Source organism: Drosophila eugracilis, unplaced genomic scaffold (genome assembly GCF_018153835.1).
Source record: "Drosophila eugracilis isolate 14026-0451.02 unplaced genomic scaffold, ASM1815383v1 contig_2154, whole genome shotgun sequence".
NCBI classification, from domain to species: Eukaryota; Metazoa; Arthropoda; class Insecta; order Diptera; family Drosophilidae; genus Drosophila; species Drosophila eugracilis.
This window is the reverse complement of record NW_024573038.1, coordinates 11,184,453-11,205,361: the sequence shown is the minus strand read 5'-3', so window position 1 is coordinate 11,205,361 and position 20,909 is coordinate 11,184,453. Positions and strand designations below refer to the sequence as shown.

The 20,909-nt window shown below is 38.0% G+C and overlaps 1 protein-coding gene across 1 annotated transcript in view; it reads left to right on the top strand.

The window, feature by feature from the left end:
- Positions 1-20,909, top strand: part of LOC108104007 — a 23,184-nt gene extending 2,275 nt beyond the window's left edge. The window contains exons 2-4 of the mRNA XM_017209828.2: positions 10,408-10,581; positions 14,139-14,248; positions 19,960-20,909. Coding sequence (XP_017065317.1) covers positions 10,551-10,581; positions 14,139-14,248; positions 19,960-20,178 — 360 coding nt within the window. The 5' untranslated portion in view covers positions 10,408-10,550 and the 3' untranslated portion in view covers positions 20,179-20,909. The remainder of the gene's footprint in view (positions 1-10,407; positions 10,582-14,138; positions 14,249-19,959) is intronic.

Here is a 20,909-nt window from a genome sequence, read left to right as displayed (position 1 = left end):
TTTATGCTGCCACCATTTGCACTCATTGTTGGAGATTCCAAAAAAAAACTTCCCAAAGCAAAAGCGATGTGAGATGTGGTGTTAGTTCTTGCGGTTAAGGTGTATGTCTGGTTAAGTGCACGTTTTTGCATTTCCACCACTTTATTTCAATTTTATTCGCCATTTTCTTCCTTTGCGTGGGGGGGGACATTTCCTCGGGACACGTTGCAGCTGAAGCAGCAGCAGCAGTGACTTTTGCTCTGCAGCTGACTCGACTCCACTTTCCGTTTTTCCCCAGACCTTCTCATTACCCTCTTTACATTTCTAATTACACGCTCATTTTAAACTTGAAACATTTGCAAACGGAAGCTCGGGTCTGGAAGAGTCTGCGATTTTTCGAGTAACAATTTTCCATTCCCCATTTGCCACAAGGTTGCAAGAAATGCTCTTTGGCTCTTGCCTGGCAGAACAGGTTTTCTAGTGAAAAAAAAACCCTTACTAAACAGGTTGACCGCAAATGTCTGGGTTTGTTAGATTTTAAATTGGAAAGAAGATTGTCTGGCTTGAATCATGTCTCGAAATGTTTATGAAGATGATGAATGAAATTTATAATCAAATCCCTGGTTAAATACAATTTTCTGAAACGCAAACAAAGTTCTTCTGCAACTTTTTCGTTTTCTAAAAATAAAAGCAAAGCTCTAGAAAATTCATGAGCCCCAGACATACCAAACGCGTTTTCGTTTTGTTTTGTTAGACGAGAAGGCCTAGACTTGGCAAAAAATTAAAACAATGTTGCATGTCCTTTGTGCATGTGACTGAACATTTACACTGCACTGCAGAAATGGGTGTGAGAGTGTGGATGAGTTGGTTTTAACCAATTTCTGGACTGTACCTTGTTTGGGTTGTGTTTTTTAATTTCCATATTACGTGCTGGCCAGGGATTTATCAATACGATTTATATAGCCCATAATTTCTGCTTTCTTCCTGGTAGTATGTAACCAGACGAGTGAGTATAATTGCATTCATTTGCAATAGCAATTGGAAATGGAAAGTGCCAGGCCAGCTAACCAGGTTGAATATGAAATTTATTTCTTTTTTTGTTGGTTTATTTTTATAAGTTTATTATTGCTTGTACTATGTTAATGTTGGCTTTAAGTGTTTGTTTTTATTATCTTTTTTTAAACATAAATTCATTTTCCTTTAAGTTTTAAGTTTGCAATTTTCCAGGTCAAACTTACTATCAATATGCCCAACTTATCGATATTTTTCACACAGAGCGTCTTTTTTGCTTTTCTTTTTGCTATTTTTGTCAGTGCCACAACTTAAATTCATCTCAATAGACCACTAAAAAACTCCCCAGGCTTTTTGTCTTCATTTTCTAAGGACTGTTCGATTTCTATGTGTAAGCAGCAGGCGTTGACCTTCTGCTCTCATTTGACCTTTTGTAGGGGGTTTAAAGCTTAAACGAGAGTTGATAATGTATGTAATTTAATAATCTATTTATATAATAACTTTAAATTACAAGAAAAACCTAAATTTTTAGGCTTCCTTAAAAAACTTAATTGAAATATTGCTCATACGCAGCGTGAGCCCATTTATTGAGGCTGTAGAACTCATGCCAAGTTAGTTCATACCAAGTTGGCCCAAATCAGGCCAATGTAGAATGCAATTCAGAGACATAAATCTTAAAGCAATAAAGCGGAGAAAGTCCCAGCATGGGACCACTTTATTTTGCATACCAACCTCGGGGAGTCCAACAGAGGGTAATGTGTTTTAGGGAAAAAGCTGGCTTGGCATTGTTAATGATGGTTGACTTAAGTATTAGGCAATCTATTTAATAAAAATAAAGATAGAATATAAATTAAATTAAGAATTACAGCTTTAAGTTTATAAAAAAAAAGCTGTTAAGCTTGCAAATTCTTCTCTTTTTTTAATCTGAAATTTAATGAGTTTTCAGTTCTTCACATTTTAACAATAATTAGTGCTAATAAAATAAAATATATAAAAATTGAAAAACCTAAAACATTTCCTTTTTATAAAACCCCTTTCCCGCTTTCATTTCCTACCCCTCAAACGGTATTAAAAATACGAAAATATTTTCATTTGGCCGAGCGAAATACTCGGCGTATGCCAGGTAAAATTGAAAAGAGCTTTAAAGAAAACAAACTTTTGAGCTGCTATCAGCTACAGATTTCGCTGTTGGTATTGCCAATTTAAGCGAAAATTTAATTGGAATTTGCAATGAATATTTGAACAAACGTACACAGACCCGAGTGCGGTAAGCGAGCATTGGTAATGGGATCGAAACGAGCGGACGGGGCTAGGCTGCTGCATAAAATGAACACACAAGTGTTGAGCAAAGTGAATGCGTAATGCGTTTTTGCACCCAAAAACAGGACAGGACCACCAAAAAAAAAAAAAAAAAAAAAACTGGACGCTGTCAGTCACCCAGGTTCGTAATTTTCTGTCCCGTTGAGTTGTTTCCCATGTTCTATGCGGTTTTCCTTTGAAATATCCTAACAAAAGGCTGTCAGGAGAAGGGTTTGCGGTTCTACAGAAATAGTAAGAAATTATTATTCGAGATTAATTAATGAATAAATATTGAGTTTTACTATTTTTAAGGCAGTTTTTTAAACATAATTTCATCGCTATCAAAAAGTATATAAAAAGATGGAGGAAGGGTTGTTCTAGGTAATTATGATAGTGGATGTTATAAGTTCATTAGTTCAAGCTTAGCCATATCTCATAGTCTGAAGATCTAAGGAAAGTTTCTTCTTAGAAGTTTCTATTAAAAGTCTTCCTTAAAGTTAAAACCTCTTCAGTAGGTAACTAAAAAAAGCTCATGGCTCCCCTTAACAAATCCTTTCTTCGCTTTTGACCTCTTTGGATTGAACGCCAGTTGCAGTGGATTTGATTTTTCCCCCGCTTTTCCATTGAGCGTGACAACCACGTAGGCCTTCACGCTTTTCCCGCTTTCCGCCCTTCTGTCACATGTGAAATTGGGCGGCTGACATGTTTGCCGCTGGTTTTTTGCTTCGCTTTTCCTTTGCCTCTTTTCCATTGCTCATGTTAGAGTAGGTAATTTTTTAATGCATTTAAACGGCTGTCAAGTGGCCCACACACGCCACTTTGCTTCTGAAACCTCTCTTCATTGCCCCCCTACTACCCAGTATCCACTACCTGCCCCACCCTTTGTTAGCAGTTTTGCAAAGTGACGCGACGCGAGCAGTTGCCCAAAAATATGCAAAAAAAAGAGAGAGAACCCGCGAGCACTTACGACAAGCTCGTTTCGACGGCAGAAGGACTATATCAGGTTGCGGGACTCTATGGCAAAAGCAAAATTTAGACATTCTGCCTATGGTTTTGTGTTCAGTTTTCATTCCCCAAAAAAGTGAAACCAAATAGAAAAATTACTATTCCAGGAAGAAGGGCATAGAGAGTTACTGCCTTGACAGTCTTTTACCCTTCACCTAAACTTTAACTAAAAAAGTTTAAGTAAAAATCAAAAGTTAGAAGTAAAAATCATAAAAATCTGATTGGAAAGCAATCGTAAGGGTTTATACACATGACCTTTGGCAGAACATCTAGGATTCGTTGTAGTTTTGCGTTTGTAGTTCCCTTTGTTTTGGGCACTCACAATGTTGGCTTGCTTGTCGGAGGAGAGTCAAGTAGAGGACATACAAAATTGAAATAAAGTACAAACATGTTGCCAACTTTTTGCACAGCAGCAATAGCAACAATAACAACCACTGTCTGTCATTCAGTCTGTCGGTCTGTGGAATGGTTTAGGCCCATATAACAACAGCAACAAAGAGACAGAGAGAGAGAGAGAGCGGAAGAGAGAGAGGCAGGAAAAAGTTTTAACTGATTACGTTTGCTGTTGATAATGTTGAGTGACATTTGGTTTGCGTATTAACTTAAGTGAGCGACAGCAGCTGTCTCCCCCATCGCCAACATATATGTTGAATGTAGAGTGTGTGGAGTGTACCAACAGGAATCACCTCTTTGGGGAGCTCTCTGGATTGCCAGGAGGTTTGTATTTCAATTAAAAAATTAATTTTTTAATGTGATCCGCTGATGTGTAGCTGCCTTCGAAATGCTTTTAGAAATTAATGTTGATAAAAGCAAAAAACAGAGGGAAACCCAAGATGGCATAATGAATGGCAAAACTCATTTATGCTGGTATCTTAACTCCTTTTCTTTAACTCCAACACACCTCATCATAAATATGAATGCTTAAGTTTAGGGGGTTGGCAAAAACTTGCCCTTAACCTTGGTGTTGTATCAGGAATCAGGCTCAGGGTGTATTTTTGTCGCGTTGCCAAATTCAAATATCTTTTAAGTCCTTTTGCCAAGCCAATAAACCAGCACTTAACCGCAATTACCCCCCGTTTTTCGGCAAACAAGAGCGTCGGGGCAGAGAGCAGCGTTTTCTTTTTTTTTTTTTATGCCACTCTTCTTTATCCTTCCACACAGAAACCCCCCTCACCGCCACAACTCTTTTACCTCGCCATGTGCACTGCAATCAGTCTTCATTTACACTTTGCACCTGGGGCGCTTGGCTTGCTGTTAGTCTCTCAACTCTCGGTTCCCCCAGTTCACAGCTACCCAGAGTTACCAGTTTAGTAGTTCGGCAGCACACGAACGGAGTGTTTTTGGTGGGCTGGGACCTAAACCGGGAGGACACCCCTCCGAACAACTTTAAACTCGTATGCAAGCTCGAAGGCCAGAGACAGTATGAGTTACACAGAAAAGAGTTTGGAAAAAGCTGGCCAAAAACAAAAACAAAAAAAAAACAAGAAAAACAGAAAAACAAAAATCTCTGTTCGGTGTTACAAGCTGTTACAAACATGTTTATGGAGAGTGTATAAGTGGACGAGACAGGATGTGGATGTGGACGTGGACTGCACATGCCATTACAATTGCGGGCGATGATTAACAGTTGGGTAGTGATTTTTGTTATTATAAGGCCAAGAAGTGAGGGGTAGCTTAGTCGTCTATCAACACGATTTGCTGGATTGCTTCTGGTTTTTATTATAAAACTGTGTACCGGGTTCTGTTGTTACAAAGTTGCCCTTTCATGTAACGAACAGCAACAACAACACACGCCAATGTTTGATGTTAAGGTTTGGGGTTCATGGGGGGGGTTGAACCATTCTGATAATAGGTGTAGTCGTATTTCCGTTTCCCCTTTTCTACAACCAACCAAAGCCATTCACATATATTATATATATATATATATATAGACCCACTCTGAGTGAGTTTCATGTTTGGTTTGCCCTTCTTATTGTTGTTGTTGTTTTCGAAGCCATTGTATTCACTTGACTTTTATTTCATCATTACAATTGTTGCTGTGGCATTGTTATTGTTAACATTCCTAGCCAGACTTTGGCCAGACCCTTTTCACCTTTTCACCATCAACCTTACTTGTCTTTGAAAGCCCAGGCACACGTGCAGTTTGAGGGAAAACAAGGTGGCAAAGGTGCATGTTATGGCCAAAATTACATTGTTAATTACATTTGCAATTCTTTGTGGCTTCGAATATGAGTTTCAGTTTCAATGTTTCTTGTGGTTAAGGTTTTTTAATGGCATTTAGAAAGGGTAAAAGGGGAAGTCATTCGAAATATTTCGATCTTCCATAAAGTTCAGAAGTTAAGTCTCACTTTGAGAGAGGATTTCATACATGGATAGACTGAGTCTGTTCGTGACAGATTCATACCATTTGGACAATCCTTTGTTTCGTTATTACAATATGTCAAAACTATTGGACTGGACTTCCCTTTGCTCTCTCTGTCTCTCTTGTCTTGCTTCTATCTGGTATAACAACAGCAAATTGCAGCTTCAGTATTCTGGCCAAATCGGGAAACCACAAGTTAGTTACATCTCCATCTAGCTGTGTGTAGGTGTCCCTTAAATATTCATGTACATCATCATCATCCTCATCATCATCTCCATCATCATCCCTTTGCCGTTGACTGTCTGGGTTTCGTCTGCTTTTCGTTTGAAGCGTAAATGACCAAAAGGTCATTTGGCCATAATGTCTGCCCTGCCAAGAAAGCAAATTACAGCTTGATTAATTATTAACTGTCGGTTCTGACTTGGGCAGACCTGAGTGAGTTGGTTAATTCTATTGGCTTAGATTGGGTGTGAATTTTCGTGAATTATTTTTACAGAATTTTTATGTTAAAAAGAAAGAAAGAAAGCTTATTAGAAGTTGATTTCAGCCTAAAACTAAGTTTATAAATATTAAAAGGCCACTTAAAACTAGAGTTAGGTGTCAAAAGATTTCCTTAATTTAATTTCTATTTATTTAATCGATTCACACTAATAAATAGTTGCAAATTTTGCATTTTAATCTCATTCAAGAAGCCCCAAAAGACTTGCCTTTAAAGCTTTTGGCCTTCTTTGCCACATTTAAGCTGAAAACTAAAGGACTTACTCCCCCAACCAAACGTACCATTATCTCACACACTTTATGCTCACATAAATGGTTAGATTAGATGCCATTTTGTTTGCTTTGTGGCTAGCCAAGTTGTTAATGTGCATCGTCATATGCTTGAGATGAAATTAGTTGGCCAGAATAAGGCGGAGAACAAAGAGAGTATTAAGGTGTATGGCATTTTGGGAAGAAGCTTTTGGAATTTAACTTTAAATTCTACCTAAGATGTGTTTTTCACTTAGCAATACTTTAGTTTTATATCATTCTTTAAGTTCCTAAAGACCAGCTTCTAGCCTACTTAACTTTCTAAACTGGAAATTCCTTACCTTACCTGCTTAATCATTACTTAATTAAGTTTTAATTTTCACCCTACATAAACTCAATTAAAATACATTTCTTTTTTATGTTTCACCCCTCATCTTAGGCCTGCTAACAAAACTAATTGCAGTAATGTTTAGCTTTTATATGGAAACGCTTTAGAACTAAATGCCTTTCCGCTTTTCTAATTAAAAGGAAGTAACAGGCCCAGTCCCAGTCCCAGTCCCACCAACACATTCACACAGCTTAATAGTGTTTATATATATATATATATATGATAAATAGAAAAGCGAAATGAATTTAATTTGAATTCATATACCTTCATACATATTTCCGGGAACAACAGCTAAATAAGCATATGCCAGACCATTCTGTTTTTGGCGGGCCTGGAGGAGTCCAATCTAGAGACCTGGGGAACTGAGAGTACCAGCGACACTACGAAATTTTTAATTACTCGTACTCAACTTTCAAAAACTGAACTGAGTATCCGGGCAGAAGGACGAGAGCTCATTTTGAAAATTTTCATAATTACTCGCCGCCGCCGCCCGACGACGACGACTACGATGCTGACTTGTTAAGTCAAATATAGAAAGGGAAAATCGGGTGGGTGAGAGGCGAGGTGAGGCGTAGAGTCACGGAGAAAGTCAGTTGAGTTGAGTTTCGTGGACGATTGCGGACGAGGTCCTTATGGTGGGATAAAAACGGGTGGAAAGGGGGGAGTCCTGATTCAGAGCACCACTCACATGAACGGCGACCAGGACTAAACGAACTTGTACACAGGACCCCTTTGCCACACAGCCTCCCTGCCACAACGAATGAATAAATATAAGAGTGTGTGTGTGTGTGTGTGTGTGTGTTGCTCCGCTTGAGCACCTGCACCCGTGTATGGTGGGTGGAGGTTATATCCTCAGAACCCCCTTTCCCCTTTCATAAGAGGGGGGGTTCCGGAGAGGCCGTGCACTTGAAACTAAAGGCTAAGTAGGCGCATTCACACAAACATTCCGGCACAAATGCAGCGCCACAACAACTCGGTCTATCTACGGGACAGTGTTGTGTGTATGTTTGTGTGTGTGTGTGGGTGTAAGTGGGAAGGATGTATGGGTGTGCCTCACACTCACTAACAAACACAAGCAAAAGTTGAGTATCCGGCTTGATGGGTCCTCTTCCACCTGGCATTGGGCTGGTTATGTAATTAAATTTATTTAATTTGACTTATTATGCTCATACATGTACACCTGCAGATATGCAGGTTACGGTTGTTGGTAACTAATTGGAAAAGCGGGAAAGCTAGTTGCCTTTTGGGTAAAGCGAAGTGGAAGTCAGATGATCTAAAAATGATTTTAAAAGATTTTTTTGGTAACAGAAAGTGAAATAATAAACAGGTTTTTTATCTACTTTCATTCTTAACTTTCTTTTCTTTCAGTGCTTATATTTTTTATACTCACTGAAGCACACCTTCCGGGCTTTTAAAAGTTTTGCCAGAAAATGAAACGAAAATGCGGTCAGCGCTTTATACTTACAGCCACCCTAATTAAGTTGAGTTTTGGTTAAAGTAAATAAACTTATTTTATGATTAAAAAGGAAATTAAAACCCAAACCAACATTCATTTTTTCTGAGTGCAGCTATATACATACGTATCTCATCTACTCAGCCATATATCTTAGCTTTCTATGTGAGCGAGTCCTGGGCTTAAGCCCATAAGCCTAACAAACAGTTTCACACAAGGACAAAGAAGGCAAAATGAGGGTTTACTGAAATTAATGGAAAGAAAGCCCAGCAAAAAGGTGACCAGCCACATTAGGGATAAGCAAAAACAAACAAATTATTAAAATTCTTCTATCTGAGATCTCTCAATTATTAGCCGAACTTGATGTGTTAATTGATTAAGTAAATTTTCCACTTTTTCTCTCTCCCAAACCCACTCTCTCTTCTTGACATACCATGTAAATGAAGTAAAGCTAAAAGCATGCAAATTGTTTACACGAAAATTCCATTATGTTTGCCGAAATTCAGCGGTTGGGTGTAGGGAAGTTAAATGCTGGCTAAAACAGTAAGCCAAAACAATGTTAGGTTAGGACTGGTAATCAGTAGTCAGTAGAAGGCAGATAGAAAGTGATGAAAACTTCATGTAACATAGATCTATGATGGCCCATAACAAGGAAATCACATTGCCCATCTCTCATAGTAAACGGTGGCATCACCTTAAGTATCATCATAACCATCATTTGAGTTTTTTAAATCTAATACCAGAGAGCCTTCCCCCTTAACAACCAGACATACATTCATTCCAGATAAACCAATTGCTTAGGCTTCTGCATGTGTAAAGTGAATTGGGCATGGAAAAGGAGGAGGTGTAGACTGGTAAATGCAAATCTGAATAAGGCAAAGACATAGGCAAAGGCAAACAAGCATAAGAATGAAGTTACTACCAACCGAACCAAAAGATACCCTGTTTAGATAAGCTGATCTGACTTAACTTGGCCCAATATATACCTTTTTAAAGTTCACAGTTTACAGTGGTTTATAAAAACAGCAAGCTGAGGCAGGAAACTCAGCAAGTCAGGAAGTCTGTCGACGTGAACGTCGTCGTCATCGTCATCATCAACCACCCCACCATCTCCCACACAGTAGACGACGTCCTTCGTACGCCCATCTTCGTCTCCCATCCTTCCTTTGTTTTTGCTACAATGTCCCGGACTATTTTGGTTGAATGGTCAGAAAAGTTGCAGACAACACAAACATAGCCTGGCCAACAACAGAAGGCAAAAGAACGAGAACCTAGCTGGAAAGCTCATTGTTTTTTTGGTTGAGGACAAAAAAGGAGCAGCCCTCACGTGTGTGTGTGTGCGATGTCCTGTTGTTGGGAGGAGGGCAGGAATAGCAATAACGAGCAGAAAATTAGCAAGAAAATAAAATCGATATTTACTTGGAGTGCGTTTAGGTTTCTCATTAAAGATTTACCAGACGCATTTAAGGCCCAGCACATGGACGCGTCACACCTTTTTCAAGGTAGCTTAATGATTCAGCGATTCTCGTTAAAGCATAAAAAGGAATAATGTAAGGTTGAGTAGTCTGCCAGCTATAAGTCAAAGATTGCAGACCCTTATGTTGACCCCAAAAGAACCTTTTTTAAGCTTTTAGCTTGGCTTGCAGTTAGACCAGACTATTTTAGGAACTAAGACTAGCAGAATATTTAAACAGGGAACTATGTAAATACTAAAAACAAACACATAAGGAAGTACTATGAATTTCCCTTTATTTATTTAAAAATTGCTTGTGCATTGTTTTTTTCGATTTCAGCTTGGAATTTCATTCCAAGTCATTTGGACCCTCGCAATTGCCGCCTTCCATTTCCATTAGCTTCCGTTGCGGAAGCGGAAATGCCACACAGTTGCGCAGTCAAACTTACTGAGAGTCTAACTAAAAATCAAAGGGCGAATATACTCCCACTATAGTTTTGGCCAACTTCAAATTTGTACAACAAAAAACAATAGTTTTTGGCGGGTTGTTAAAAAAGTTTTTATACTACGAAAGAGTATTGATGTTATGATACCCTGTGACTAGCTAGGATAGTTCTAATTGAGAAACTGAGTATATAACTTACCTTATAAAATCATGAAAATATCCTTTAAGACTCCTTAAATAAGTAACTTTTATTACTCTTTTGCAGATTTTGGCAACGATTGAATACCGAAAAGTCCAAGTGTGATATTGCAGCCGCGTAAAGTTTCAGAAACAGTAAAAATTTGTGTAACTCGCATACAGTAAATTCGGAAGCGGATATCAAAGCAGCAGTTCCAGAAATAACCCAACATGTTGGCCTTTCACAACGAACACATAGCCAGTAAGTATGCAACAAAATTTGTTTAATCTTATTTTGCTGATTTAAACAGGGTGGCCCATGTAACGTTTGCTTTTTGAACTATCAATAATTTTGACTTTGACATTTCGAATGTTATTGTCAATGTGGCAAATATTTAATAGAAGGTTAGCGGTTTACGCTCGAAGAATATTGGGGAACGTAAATCTTCCGGGGGCCATATTATATTATTTATTAAAACAGCTAAAAAGATTCCAATTTACCCATTACCCTAAAATAATGCTCTACGAGTTAATATTTTATCATATAAAGACATTTTCTCATTAAGGTTAACCTAAAAGTTGAGAAATCACCTGAGATAACCCCAATTACTGAATTTAATTATCACATGAGAGGTCAGACAAGGACTAAGATGTTGGGATAACCCAAAATCCATCCGCAAAATCAATTTGCATTTGCAAATTTGGTAAGCGAGCTGTAATTGCTACAATGCGCACTCTGTGCCCCAGAAAATTGAATGGTAGAAGGGGGAGTTAACTACTTGTGAGCCTCAAACTAATCAATTATTAAGCGAGCTCCATTTAACATTTAAAGGTTGCCCACTTACCTCCGGCTGGCATAGTCTGCTATGGGTAAAAACCCATTAGGTATAACAATTTCCTGTGTGATGGAAATGGAAGGCAACGAAGAATAACAGCAACTCGAAGCTGCACTTAAGATGTTTCACCCAAGGATCCTTTGTGTTGGCGGTGGAATGGTGAGACAGTTAAATCGGCCTGTTACATCGGCCCTGCTCTCAATAAACAATAAAAGCACAGCCACCACGGCAACATCTGAAGCCTTCGGCATTATATTTAGGTTTAAGCACATAATAACTTAATACCATAAAAAGAAACCAAAAAGAACCCACACAGACGACGAGGGCTTCCTCTGGAAAAACTTGTATCAATTATTTAGCTAGCTGCCTGTGCCGTACATATTAGAAAATTTAAGCTTTTCCTTCTTCGTTTCTGGGGTAGAAGTTGTGTATAATTCAGTGGCGGCTAATATGTCTGCAATTTGCTTAAGAATAGATACACGACTATTACAACACATGCTAAGTTTTGGTTTGGGAAAAGTGCTTGTCGAAGGCTTTTGACCGTGGTAAGGTTATAATTTCTTATTCGTGTTGGGTTGTTCATTTCCATAATATCGTGTTTCGATGTTTATTTTGACAAAACGATCTTAGATACTTTTCTTACTTCAATTTGCAGTAAATTGCTTGAATTTCCTTGAACTATAAGCTGTTTTAGGTATATTGTTAGCTCTCTCTGCTGAAATGCCGAAATTAAGTCATATTATTACACCGCAGCAAAAAAGTATGCTATGATTTCTTAGTCATTATAAGATTAATAACTTTTAGGGAAGTAAATGACTAATTTACAGCTTAATTACATAATTTCAATGTATGTATCATTTCCGATTCATCTTTTTCTTTAAATTTTCTCCTCTTTACAACTTCCTTTCATACAAGTTCTTAGGTTTTCCTTTGAACTTTAGTAAATAAAGAAGAAACCATAATTTGGCTGCTTTTCATGATTGCTATGTCTAAGCAAGCTTGTTAAAAATAAATTTATTGCTAACATAAAATTACAAAGATAGTCTTAATTAAATTTTGCAAGCATTTTTGTAGTTGTTTTCCTTCCTTTTTATATTCATTCTTGTTTATTGCTTGAACAAGCCACAAACATAAATTTGGCCTCGCCAAGAACCACTAATAGATGGCGTGGGCTAACTACCGCTACCTTTACCGACTGCGGTCAGTGGGTTGGGAAAAAATGATTCATTAGCATTCAGCTTGAAAGTTGATTTGCCGCAAAAGAGATACCAAACCGCACTTTCCTCTTGAAAGTGAAAAGTTTTAAAAGCCTAAAGCAACTTATAATATTGCTTTGGAGGCACATTACACAGGCCCCATGAGCCACATTTTGTCTGGAAAGTGGTTAATGTGGGTTAATAAATTTAAGGAGTTTTGGGTGGAAATTTAAAGTGAATAAGTTTGAAATTTGTTTGGGAATATGTATATAGGCAGCAATAAGGTTCAATTAAAGTTAATTAGTTTCAAGGCATTTAATTAATGCGGACTTTAAATTTGATGACTTTAGTTTGTGTCTAATCATGGAATTGGTGGGTTTGCAAAAGTTTCCTTTGATCAGGACATATTGGGTAGTGTTTGTTAAGGACTTTTCTCCTACTATTTCAGCTGTACAGACACAGACATATATATGAAAGTGATTTTTAATTAATAAACTCATTAGGCAGTGGTCTGGTCAACGGGTTTTTTTTTGCCGCTATACACTATGTGAATTGCTCATTTTAATTACTGGCAGCTGTTATATCCCCCACAGCTCTTTCAGCCAGCCATCCTTTCGACCATTCGTCCTTTTGGGGATGGGGGGTGGGGGGTGACTGCACATAATTTCCTGGCATTTCAACAATGTGCCGACAATTTTTATGTTGTTAGACGGCGCTGACGTCGACAGTTGGCAGGTTGTTCGGCTGTTGGGTTGTTGCTCTTGCACTTGTCCCTACAGTTGTTGTAGCTGGTCGCTTGTCGTTCAACTTTTGACGTGTTGCATGCTGTGGCCTTTTGAGTTGCCCAGACAAAAGGCCAACGGACAAAGGCAGGGAGACTGGGTAAAAGCGACTACTCTCTACGCCAGGCCTAAACGTGCGCGCGCGTTTTGGGCTAAAAGTTAAATATAATTGTTGCTGTTTCAGCGGTTACACGGCTAGAAATGTGTTTTAACTATTGATATTTCTTAGTTAGTCAACCCTAGGATAAGTGTCAAATAAGGAAATATCAAAAGTATTAAGATAACTTGAAAAGATTTTGGGGTTCCTGCATTTTTGAGTACATAGAAGTTATTGTGGGTTTTTGTAAGTTTATTTTTTAAAATTTCTTTCAAAAATACCTTTAAAATGTTACCTTATTATAACCATTTCTTTCTGTGCACCCTGGACAGGAACAGACAGTCAATGGGGGTAGCAGGGTGCCCTGGGTATGACCACATGTCAGGGTCTGGCTTCGTGCTGGTGGAATATGTGTTGCTAAATCGGTTTAGGCTGACACGAGCCTGTCGCCGTGCAGGTGAAATACGGAGCGGCAGTTGAGCAGTTAATGAGGAGCAGAGACAGGATCCCCCTTTGCCATCATGAAACTCCAACAACAACAACAGAAATAACACCTAGCGGGCCACCACAACCAAACAATGGTAGGAGGAAAAGCAAGCCAAGCGGTGGGGAAAATTACACGGATTTATGAAAATGGCCACAAAACTGTGCTAAACACGTTGACGCTTTGCACACGCAAACCGACATATGTGTTCGGTGGTTAGTAGTCCTTGCAATCCCCTTTTTCGCCAGGACATTCCACGGGGCCAGAGCGCTTTAATTGTATAATAGAACGAACATGCTTTTTGCGGAAACAAATAGATTAAAATGAAACTAAGAGATAGTTTCGGAATCATATGCCGAACCCCGACTTTAACATTGTTTCGTTTTACACTTATTGATAAATAATTTAATGATTGTCATTGCAGGTTGCGCTTTTCTGACATATTTCAGTCCGGAGACCTCTGCCACGCCAGCCACGTCGCCGACAACGGGAGCCCAGGCTACGCTACACAATGACAAGCAGTCCATAGCAGGGGTAAGTGGCCAGGGGGCAATGTCCTTAATTTCATCAATTAAGTAGCTAGACATATAATTTTCCTTTAAATGCACATTGTTTGAGTGTTGTTTTTGTCTATAATTTGTTGTTGTTGTACTACTGTCACTACTCTCACCCGAATAAAATATTAACAGATCAAAGTGGAAAAAACGAACTATTTTTACCTTTTCTGAGTTGTTACGCTCTGAAAAATTCGAATTTGCATGCCTGAAAACTGAAAATTGTGCAAATCCCCTTTGATTGCTTTCGATTTCGTTGTTTGTGGATTTTCCGTGTGCTAAATTATTTCTACAAAAACTCAGCCAATCCTTAAATGCGTTGTTCTGGCCAATTTTATGACAGGGCAGCCAAAATGTTTCGAAAATTGATAGCAATTTTCACTGTCAAAAATGTGGATATATTTTGTTTTGTTTTTGATTTATGTTTGTTAATGTTTATCCTAATTGAGTTTTAGTCGAAAATGGTGAACATGTGTAACCATGTAAATGCGTTTTGGGAACACATGTTTCGGCTTGTCGATTATCTCACCCTACCTGCTGGCCATTTTGGTTTGATATTTGGCCAGAAAAGTAATTACAATTTGCAAAAATAGTGGAAAATGGAAAAGTAGAAACTAAAAAAAACATAACATTTGTTTGGTCTTTAAATTGAAGGCAATTTCTAGAGTGACCTCACAATATTTCAATTATTATTGAAAAGAAAAACAAATCTTGATTGGGTGTGGTGTGTCCCTGGTCCCTGGTCTAAGAACTCATAACTGGAATTTAATTTTGCTTAAAAGGACAAAAAGAGTCTTCAAAAGGAAATCAAACTAAACACAAGTCGGCACAAGAAGCAGTTTATTGAATATGCAAAATGTTGTGAACTGCAGCAGAGTTGTACAAGCCGAAGGACCTCCTATTTGCCAGCCAGCCCCCCATCCTTTGTCGTAGATAGAAGGATAGAGATAGGCTGGTCCATTCAATCCCATCCTATCTGCTCCTTCAGCCTTTTGTTTTCATATTTTCTTTGTTTACTCTCTTGACAAACACTGAGAGGGAAATTTGTGGCTGTTTTTGTGTGGAAATTTATTACATTTTCTTAGTCTAGGCCTTAGGTTGGTGGCAGTCTCTGGGAAGTCTCTGGTATGGGAGTTTATCTTTCTTCTCAGCTTTTCCTTCAGAACTTTCAGCCTCGTCTTTTTCTATTCTTCTGCACTTGCCAATGGCATTGTGTGTGTGAGTGTGTGTGTGCGTGTGGCAAGAAGTCGACTGTTGCTGCATGTGTGCTACTTATTAAAACTTGAGGGCGAGTCGTAGGAATTCCACCTTTGTTCTCTGCCTTTAGCTGCATTGTTTTGCATCTGTAGACGGAAGGAGGCAGCTAAACTTCCTGTTGCATAATCAAGAGTTGTTTTATTAAATCGAGAAGAGGGAAGGAGAACCTCTCTCCCTTAAGAGAGAGAGAAAGAAAGTATAAACCTAACCCCCCCTGTTCTGATCTTTTAATTAACGTATCGAGTGCTTTGATAAGTGAAGGGGATCCTTCAACTCGAGCCATGGAGACCACTTCAACAAGGGCAACTTGCAAACAGAAAGTGCAGTAATCATCCGGAGGACGATATAACTTCCGGTTTCCTCTTTGTGCCTCAGTTTGGCTGCCAGTTTTTTGCCCAAAACGAAATACGGCCTTTTGCAAAGAGGAAACAGTTTAGCATAAAAATAAAAAGTCAAGCTGTGTGGGGTTCGTACAAGGCGATGGTTCAGTCATAAGAGAGAGAGAGAAGAATAAAAAAAGAAGCCTGAAAACACCGCTCAACTTTTCATGGCAACTGGCAGTTTAGCTTTATCTGAATCTTATGCGCCGCTTTGTCGTATTCAAATTTCCCCATCCAAAAAACGTAGCAAAAGTAGGCGGTGCCAGGAATTGGGTGGGAAAAGTCATAATTTTCTTTTTTCCAAAAAAATGAAAAATATCTCTGCTGCCAAGTAGAAGTAGATAGAGAACGAAGCAAATACGGAAAGTGGGCAGAAACTTTGCACATATGCCAGGGAATGGCCCTCGCTGATAATTCAAAAGCCTTAGAAACGGAAGCTAAAGAAATGCCAAGCAGAAAGGGTCAAGACTCCCGGGTTGGCTTTTGATTTAAGTCTTGTTTTTGCTTAAAAACGTTTTCTGTACAGTTTGCAGATGATCGAGTGCTTATTAGGCTTATTAACTTTGGTCACAGATAGCTCTTTTTCTAGCAAAGTAGAAAAGATGGAAAATATTGAAAAACATGTAAAATCATTAGATTTTTACCTTTATTCAAAGTAACTAAAAAAGTTTGTAACTAATTGAACTTTTTCTAACATACTATTTTTATTTACCAAGTTACAAGGGCTGTTGTATATTTTTGCCATGTCCCTACATCTACCATTAAAAAAGGTTAGTAAAAAAAAAGAACTCAGCTAGGCAAAGAAGTAGCCGAAGTTAACCTGAAATATTCCGAAATCAGGACTAAAAAGGATTTAACCACAGCCTGCAATTAATCACGCCCGCCCCTGATGTAGCACAATTCATGAATGAATGGATTTTGTGGTTAGTTGGGAATCTTCTAGAACTAATGAATATCAAATACTCTAAAAAATATATAAAATATTCTTTTGGAAAGTATTTAAACTGGAAGTTATGTGCTGAAACTTAGAATTTGTATGGTTATTTTTATAAAAATATCTTCGAGTTTTTTAACAACTGTTATGGAGAGTCAGCAACCCCAAGGGCAGGGCATTACTGTGCTGATGAAAAATCCCTTTGATTTTATAGCACACCTTTTGGTTGCCACTCCTCTTTTTCATTATTCACCTAAACTTTGTTTCGGCAGGGAAAAAAGCAAAAATTTGTGTTGTTATTCCAGACGAGAGCTGACCATAGCATACCATACCATATACCATCGCAGGCCTTTCTGCCAAACTGAACTGAACCGCAACTAACTGAGCTAAAAGCCAAGCAATTCCTATTGGGCCCCCGAAGCCGCTTTGGTGCTGGACGACGCTTCAGTTTGGCAATTTATCTGGCCCCATCTGCATTTGTTGACTTTGCGCCAGCGATTGGGCCGCAGTGTACACTATTGTCCCGCTTTGCATAAGAGCTAACGAACTAGATTTTTTCCGCATTCTTTCCTTGGTCTCTCTCTCTCTCTCTATCGGATCCATGGTCTATGGCCATGGAATAGGAGCCCTGAGCTTGGCGTTCGCTTCATTGGCATATCAATCAACGGCCAAAAGCGGGAAACGAATTCACTTACTCACACCACTGGACGCGATGGATGGTCCTGTATATACGTATGTGTGTTTGTGTATATGTGTTGGATGGAATAGTAGGAGGCATGTTGGGCCGCTCAGGATTTTTTTCCTGCCTCGGCCGGATGCCATTTTAATTAAGTGTTGGCGGATGCCAGTTTCCAGAAAAACAAGGACCACGGCCACTCTCTGCCGATGGCCAACAGGAGTGTAAGCGGGAAAGTGAGAATACCCTGTGTCCTCCGTCCTCCGGGCCAAGAGGAATTTAAGATAAGAGAGAGAAAAAAAAACTATATAAATATTCGCCACATAGTATGTTGAATTGGACAGGAGATTTCTGTCGGCTGTTTTGGTCTCTCTCGCTTGTGGCTGACAGTTTTATTATTATTTTTGCAAATCAGTTAATTAATTAAGATTGGCCAGCTGAGCCAAGAAGTCTGTTTGGCAGTTCATTTAGATTTATTAGACAAGTTCTGATGCTCTTTCTTAAGTTACTCTTACTTAAAAATGAAATTGGGAAAAATTTCTCTAAGAAATATATCCTTGATGTTATCATGTTTCCAATTTTAAAGACAAACTAGTTTCTATTTACATTTTATGCCAAAATAATAGTTTTAAAAAATGGCTAAAAATTATGGTTTTAAGCAAATTTATACTAATACTACCATAGAAGTTTCACCCCCCTGAACTATGCTAAGGAGTGTGATTAATGGTAAAAGAACCAGCCTCTGATTTTATTCTCCCGTGGCCATAAAAACTGTCTGAGCCAAAGAAGGAACAATTTTCAACTTTATAAAGCCCATGAAATATTGCCGACACCGACTACAAAGAGAATATTTTATGCATGCGCATGTGTAAAAATATATTTTATTAGAAAACTGGTAGGTCCTCAACTTGAAAATGTTGCGTCACAAGGGGGTGAGGGATTCGGCGGGGAACGTTCAAACATTTTTTTGCATTTCAAAGCCAAATGCGCGACATTTTTATTGTAGAGCAGAGAAGAGGAGCTTGACATATTCCAATAGCGTAATAAAAATGTCGATTTACATTGGTTACGTATATCTGAGAGAGTCCTTGTGGGTGTTATGCCACCTCTTCACGTTATTCATTCACCAACAAGCGAACAAAATAAATGCGCAATTGTGAGAGATCATTTTATGGGGATTTCAGGCCCGTTAAAGTTTATTTAAACTACGGTCACCTTAAATATCGATATGATTCCGATAAGCGATGAATCGCGGTTAAGCTTGGATAAGATCATTGGGTGGGAAGCATATTTCGATAGGTTTCAGTCTTTGTTGAAAAGTGAAAAAAAAGCTGAAATTAAACATATTTTGATTTTTAGTTTGTAAAAATGTCGATTTACATTGGTTACGTATATCTGAGAGAGTCCTTGTGGGTGTTATGCCACCTCTTCACGTTATTCATTCACCAACAAGCGAACAAAATAAATGCGCAATTGTGAGAGATCATTTTATGGGGATTTCAGTCCCGTTTAAGTATATTTAAACTACGGTCACCTTAAATATCGATATGATTCCGATAAGCGATGAATCGCGGTTAAGCTTGGATAAGATCATTGGGTGGGAAGCATATTTCGATAGGTTTCAGTCTTTGTTGAAAAGTGAAAAAAAAGCGTTTATTAGACCCTAAACTGAAATTAAACATATTTTGATTTTTAGTTTATTTAGTAGTTTAGTTTTTTGGAGTTCATTTTAATTTTTATTATTAGTTTTAACATAAGAAGGCTTTTGATTTAAACACTAATATCAACAATCTTACTTAATGTTAACACTTTTGCATGCTTTTTCCTTATCGTACCTCAAACTACACTGCTTTTATAACTTTTATAAAATCTAAACCATATAAACAAGAAGAGGTAAGTAAACTGTATACCATAAGTGTGTCGGAATGTTCCTTTTTTGAATGTCTCTAAGTCTCTGATAAAATATAAACTATATGTGTTTGTTTTTCTTTTAAAAGAGGGGGAAAAAAAGAAAAGAAAAACATAAATCAAATCGATTCTATTACATAGTCTTAAGGAAAGCAAAAATAAGTTATAAGACTCAATGTTGTTATTGACTCCAAAATATATTGATGTTGTTCTATAATTGATGTTGTTGTTGTTGATGTTGTTTCTACTACTCTACTGCTACTACTATTCGTACATAACCATAAGCCTCTCTAATAACGCAAGAACACACTATCCGTAATCATGATTTCCGTTTAATCCATAAATATCATAAATATTACCAATCGATGTTGTTCTCCCCCTGCTCATTGATGTTGTTGTTCTTTTTGACCGTAAATATGCATATTGTTTTTGTTTTTTTTTTATTTTATTTTTTTGTTTTTTTTTATTCTGTGTGTGTGACAGCTTCTGTCCAACATTTGTGTTCTTTCTTGAATCTCTCATCCAATCTCTTGCAGGTTACCGCCTATCCATGTGGCGCTTTGAACGTGCGGCGCTTGCGCTGGCAGCAAAATCCACAATCCCTTGGATATCCTTACCCACGTCTCCAGCTGCAACGCCATCAACAGCCATCGCTTCGAAATCAGCCATCAAGTTCCGGCCGCCTCTGTTTGAGCAGCAGCAACAGCAGCCGCCACAATTTGCGCGATTTCTGCAAAACTCAGGCAATTTGCTAACAGCAATTGCATTCCGCTGCCAGCGATGCAAGTGCCACTTCAGCAACAACAACATCATCATCAACAACATCATTAAGAAATCCAACATCAAGCAATCCTGGAACAATATTAAGCACAGCAGGTCAACTTCTGCAAACGCACAAATTGCAAATGCAACTGCAGCCATTACAGCAATTGCCGGGCCAAATTAGTCACTCGAAATTGGTAGGTGACTAACAGTCTAAGCCAGAAAAAAACCGATAAATTAGTAGGTTTAGTCATAGTTAAAATGGGAAGTAAGAGAAAATATTCAAATTGCTAAATTCATGATTCCTTAAAACAATTTGGCCACAAAATTATTCAAAAATTATCATTTTTACAAGGCGGCATCATTTTACTCTCTGATATCTTTCGCAGATAGTAAAGACAAATTATGAGGAATTTTTCTTAGTATATGATACTAAAAGTAATATAATTTTCTATTTAAAACTAATATAATTTTATAGTATTTTTCACAATTTTATTGAACTTTTTGATCAAAGAAATATTACAAAATTATTCTAAGGCATTTAGATTTTAAACTTATTTAGATAATGAAATGGGAGTGACCCTTAACTTAGTCTTAACAGTCAGACTAGTTTCGATTCTATTCTTCTATTTAAGTGGCCAAAATCCCGAAACATTATAAATAGACAATCGAGCGAACAAATGCCAAAAATTTTGACATTTCTATCAGTGTTCTGCGAAATGAT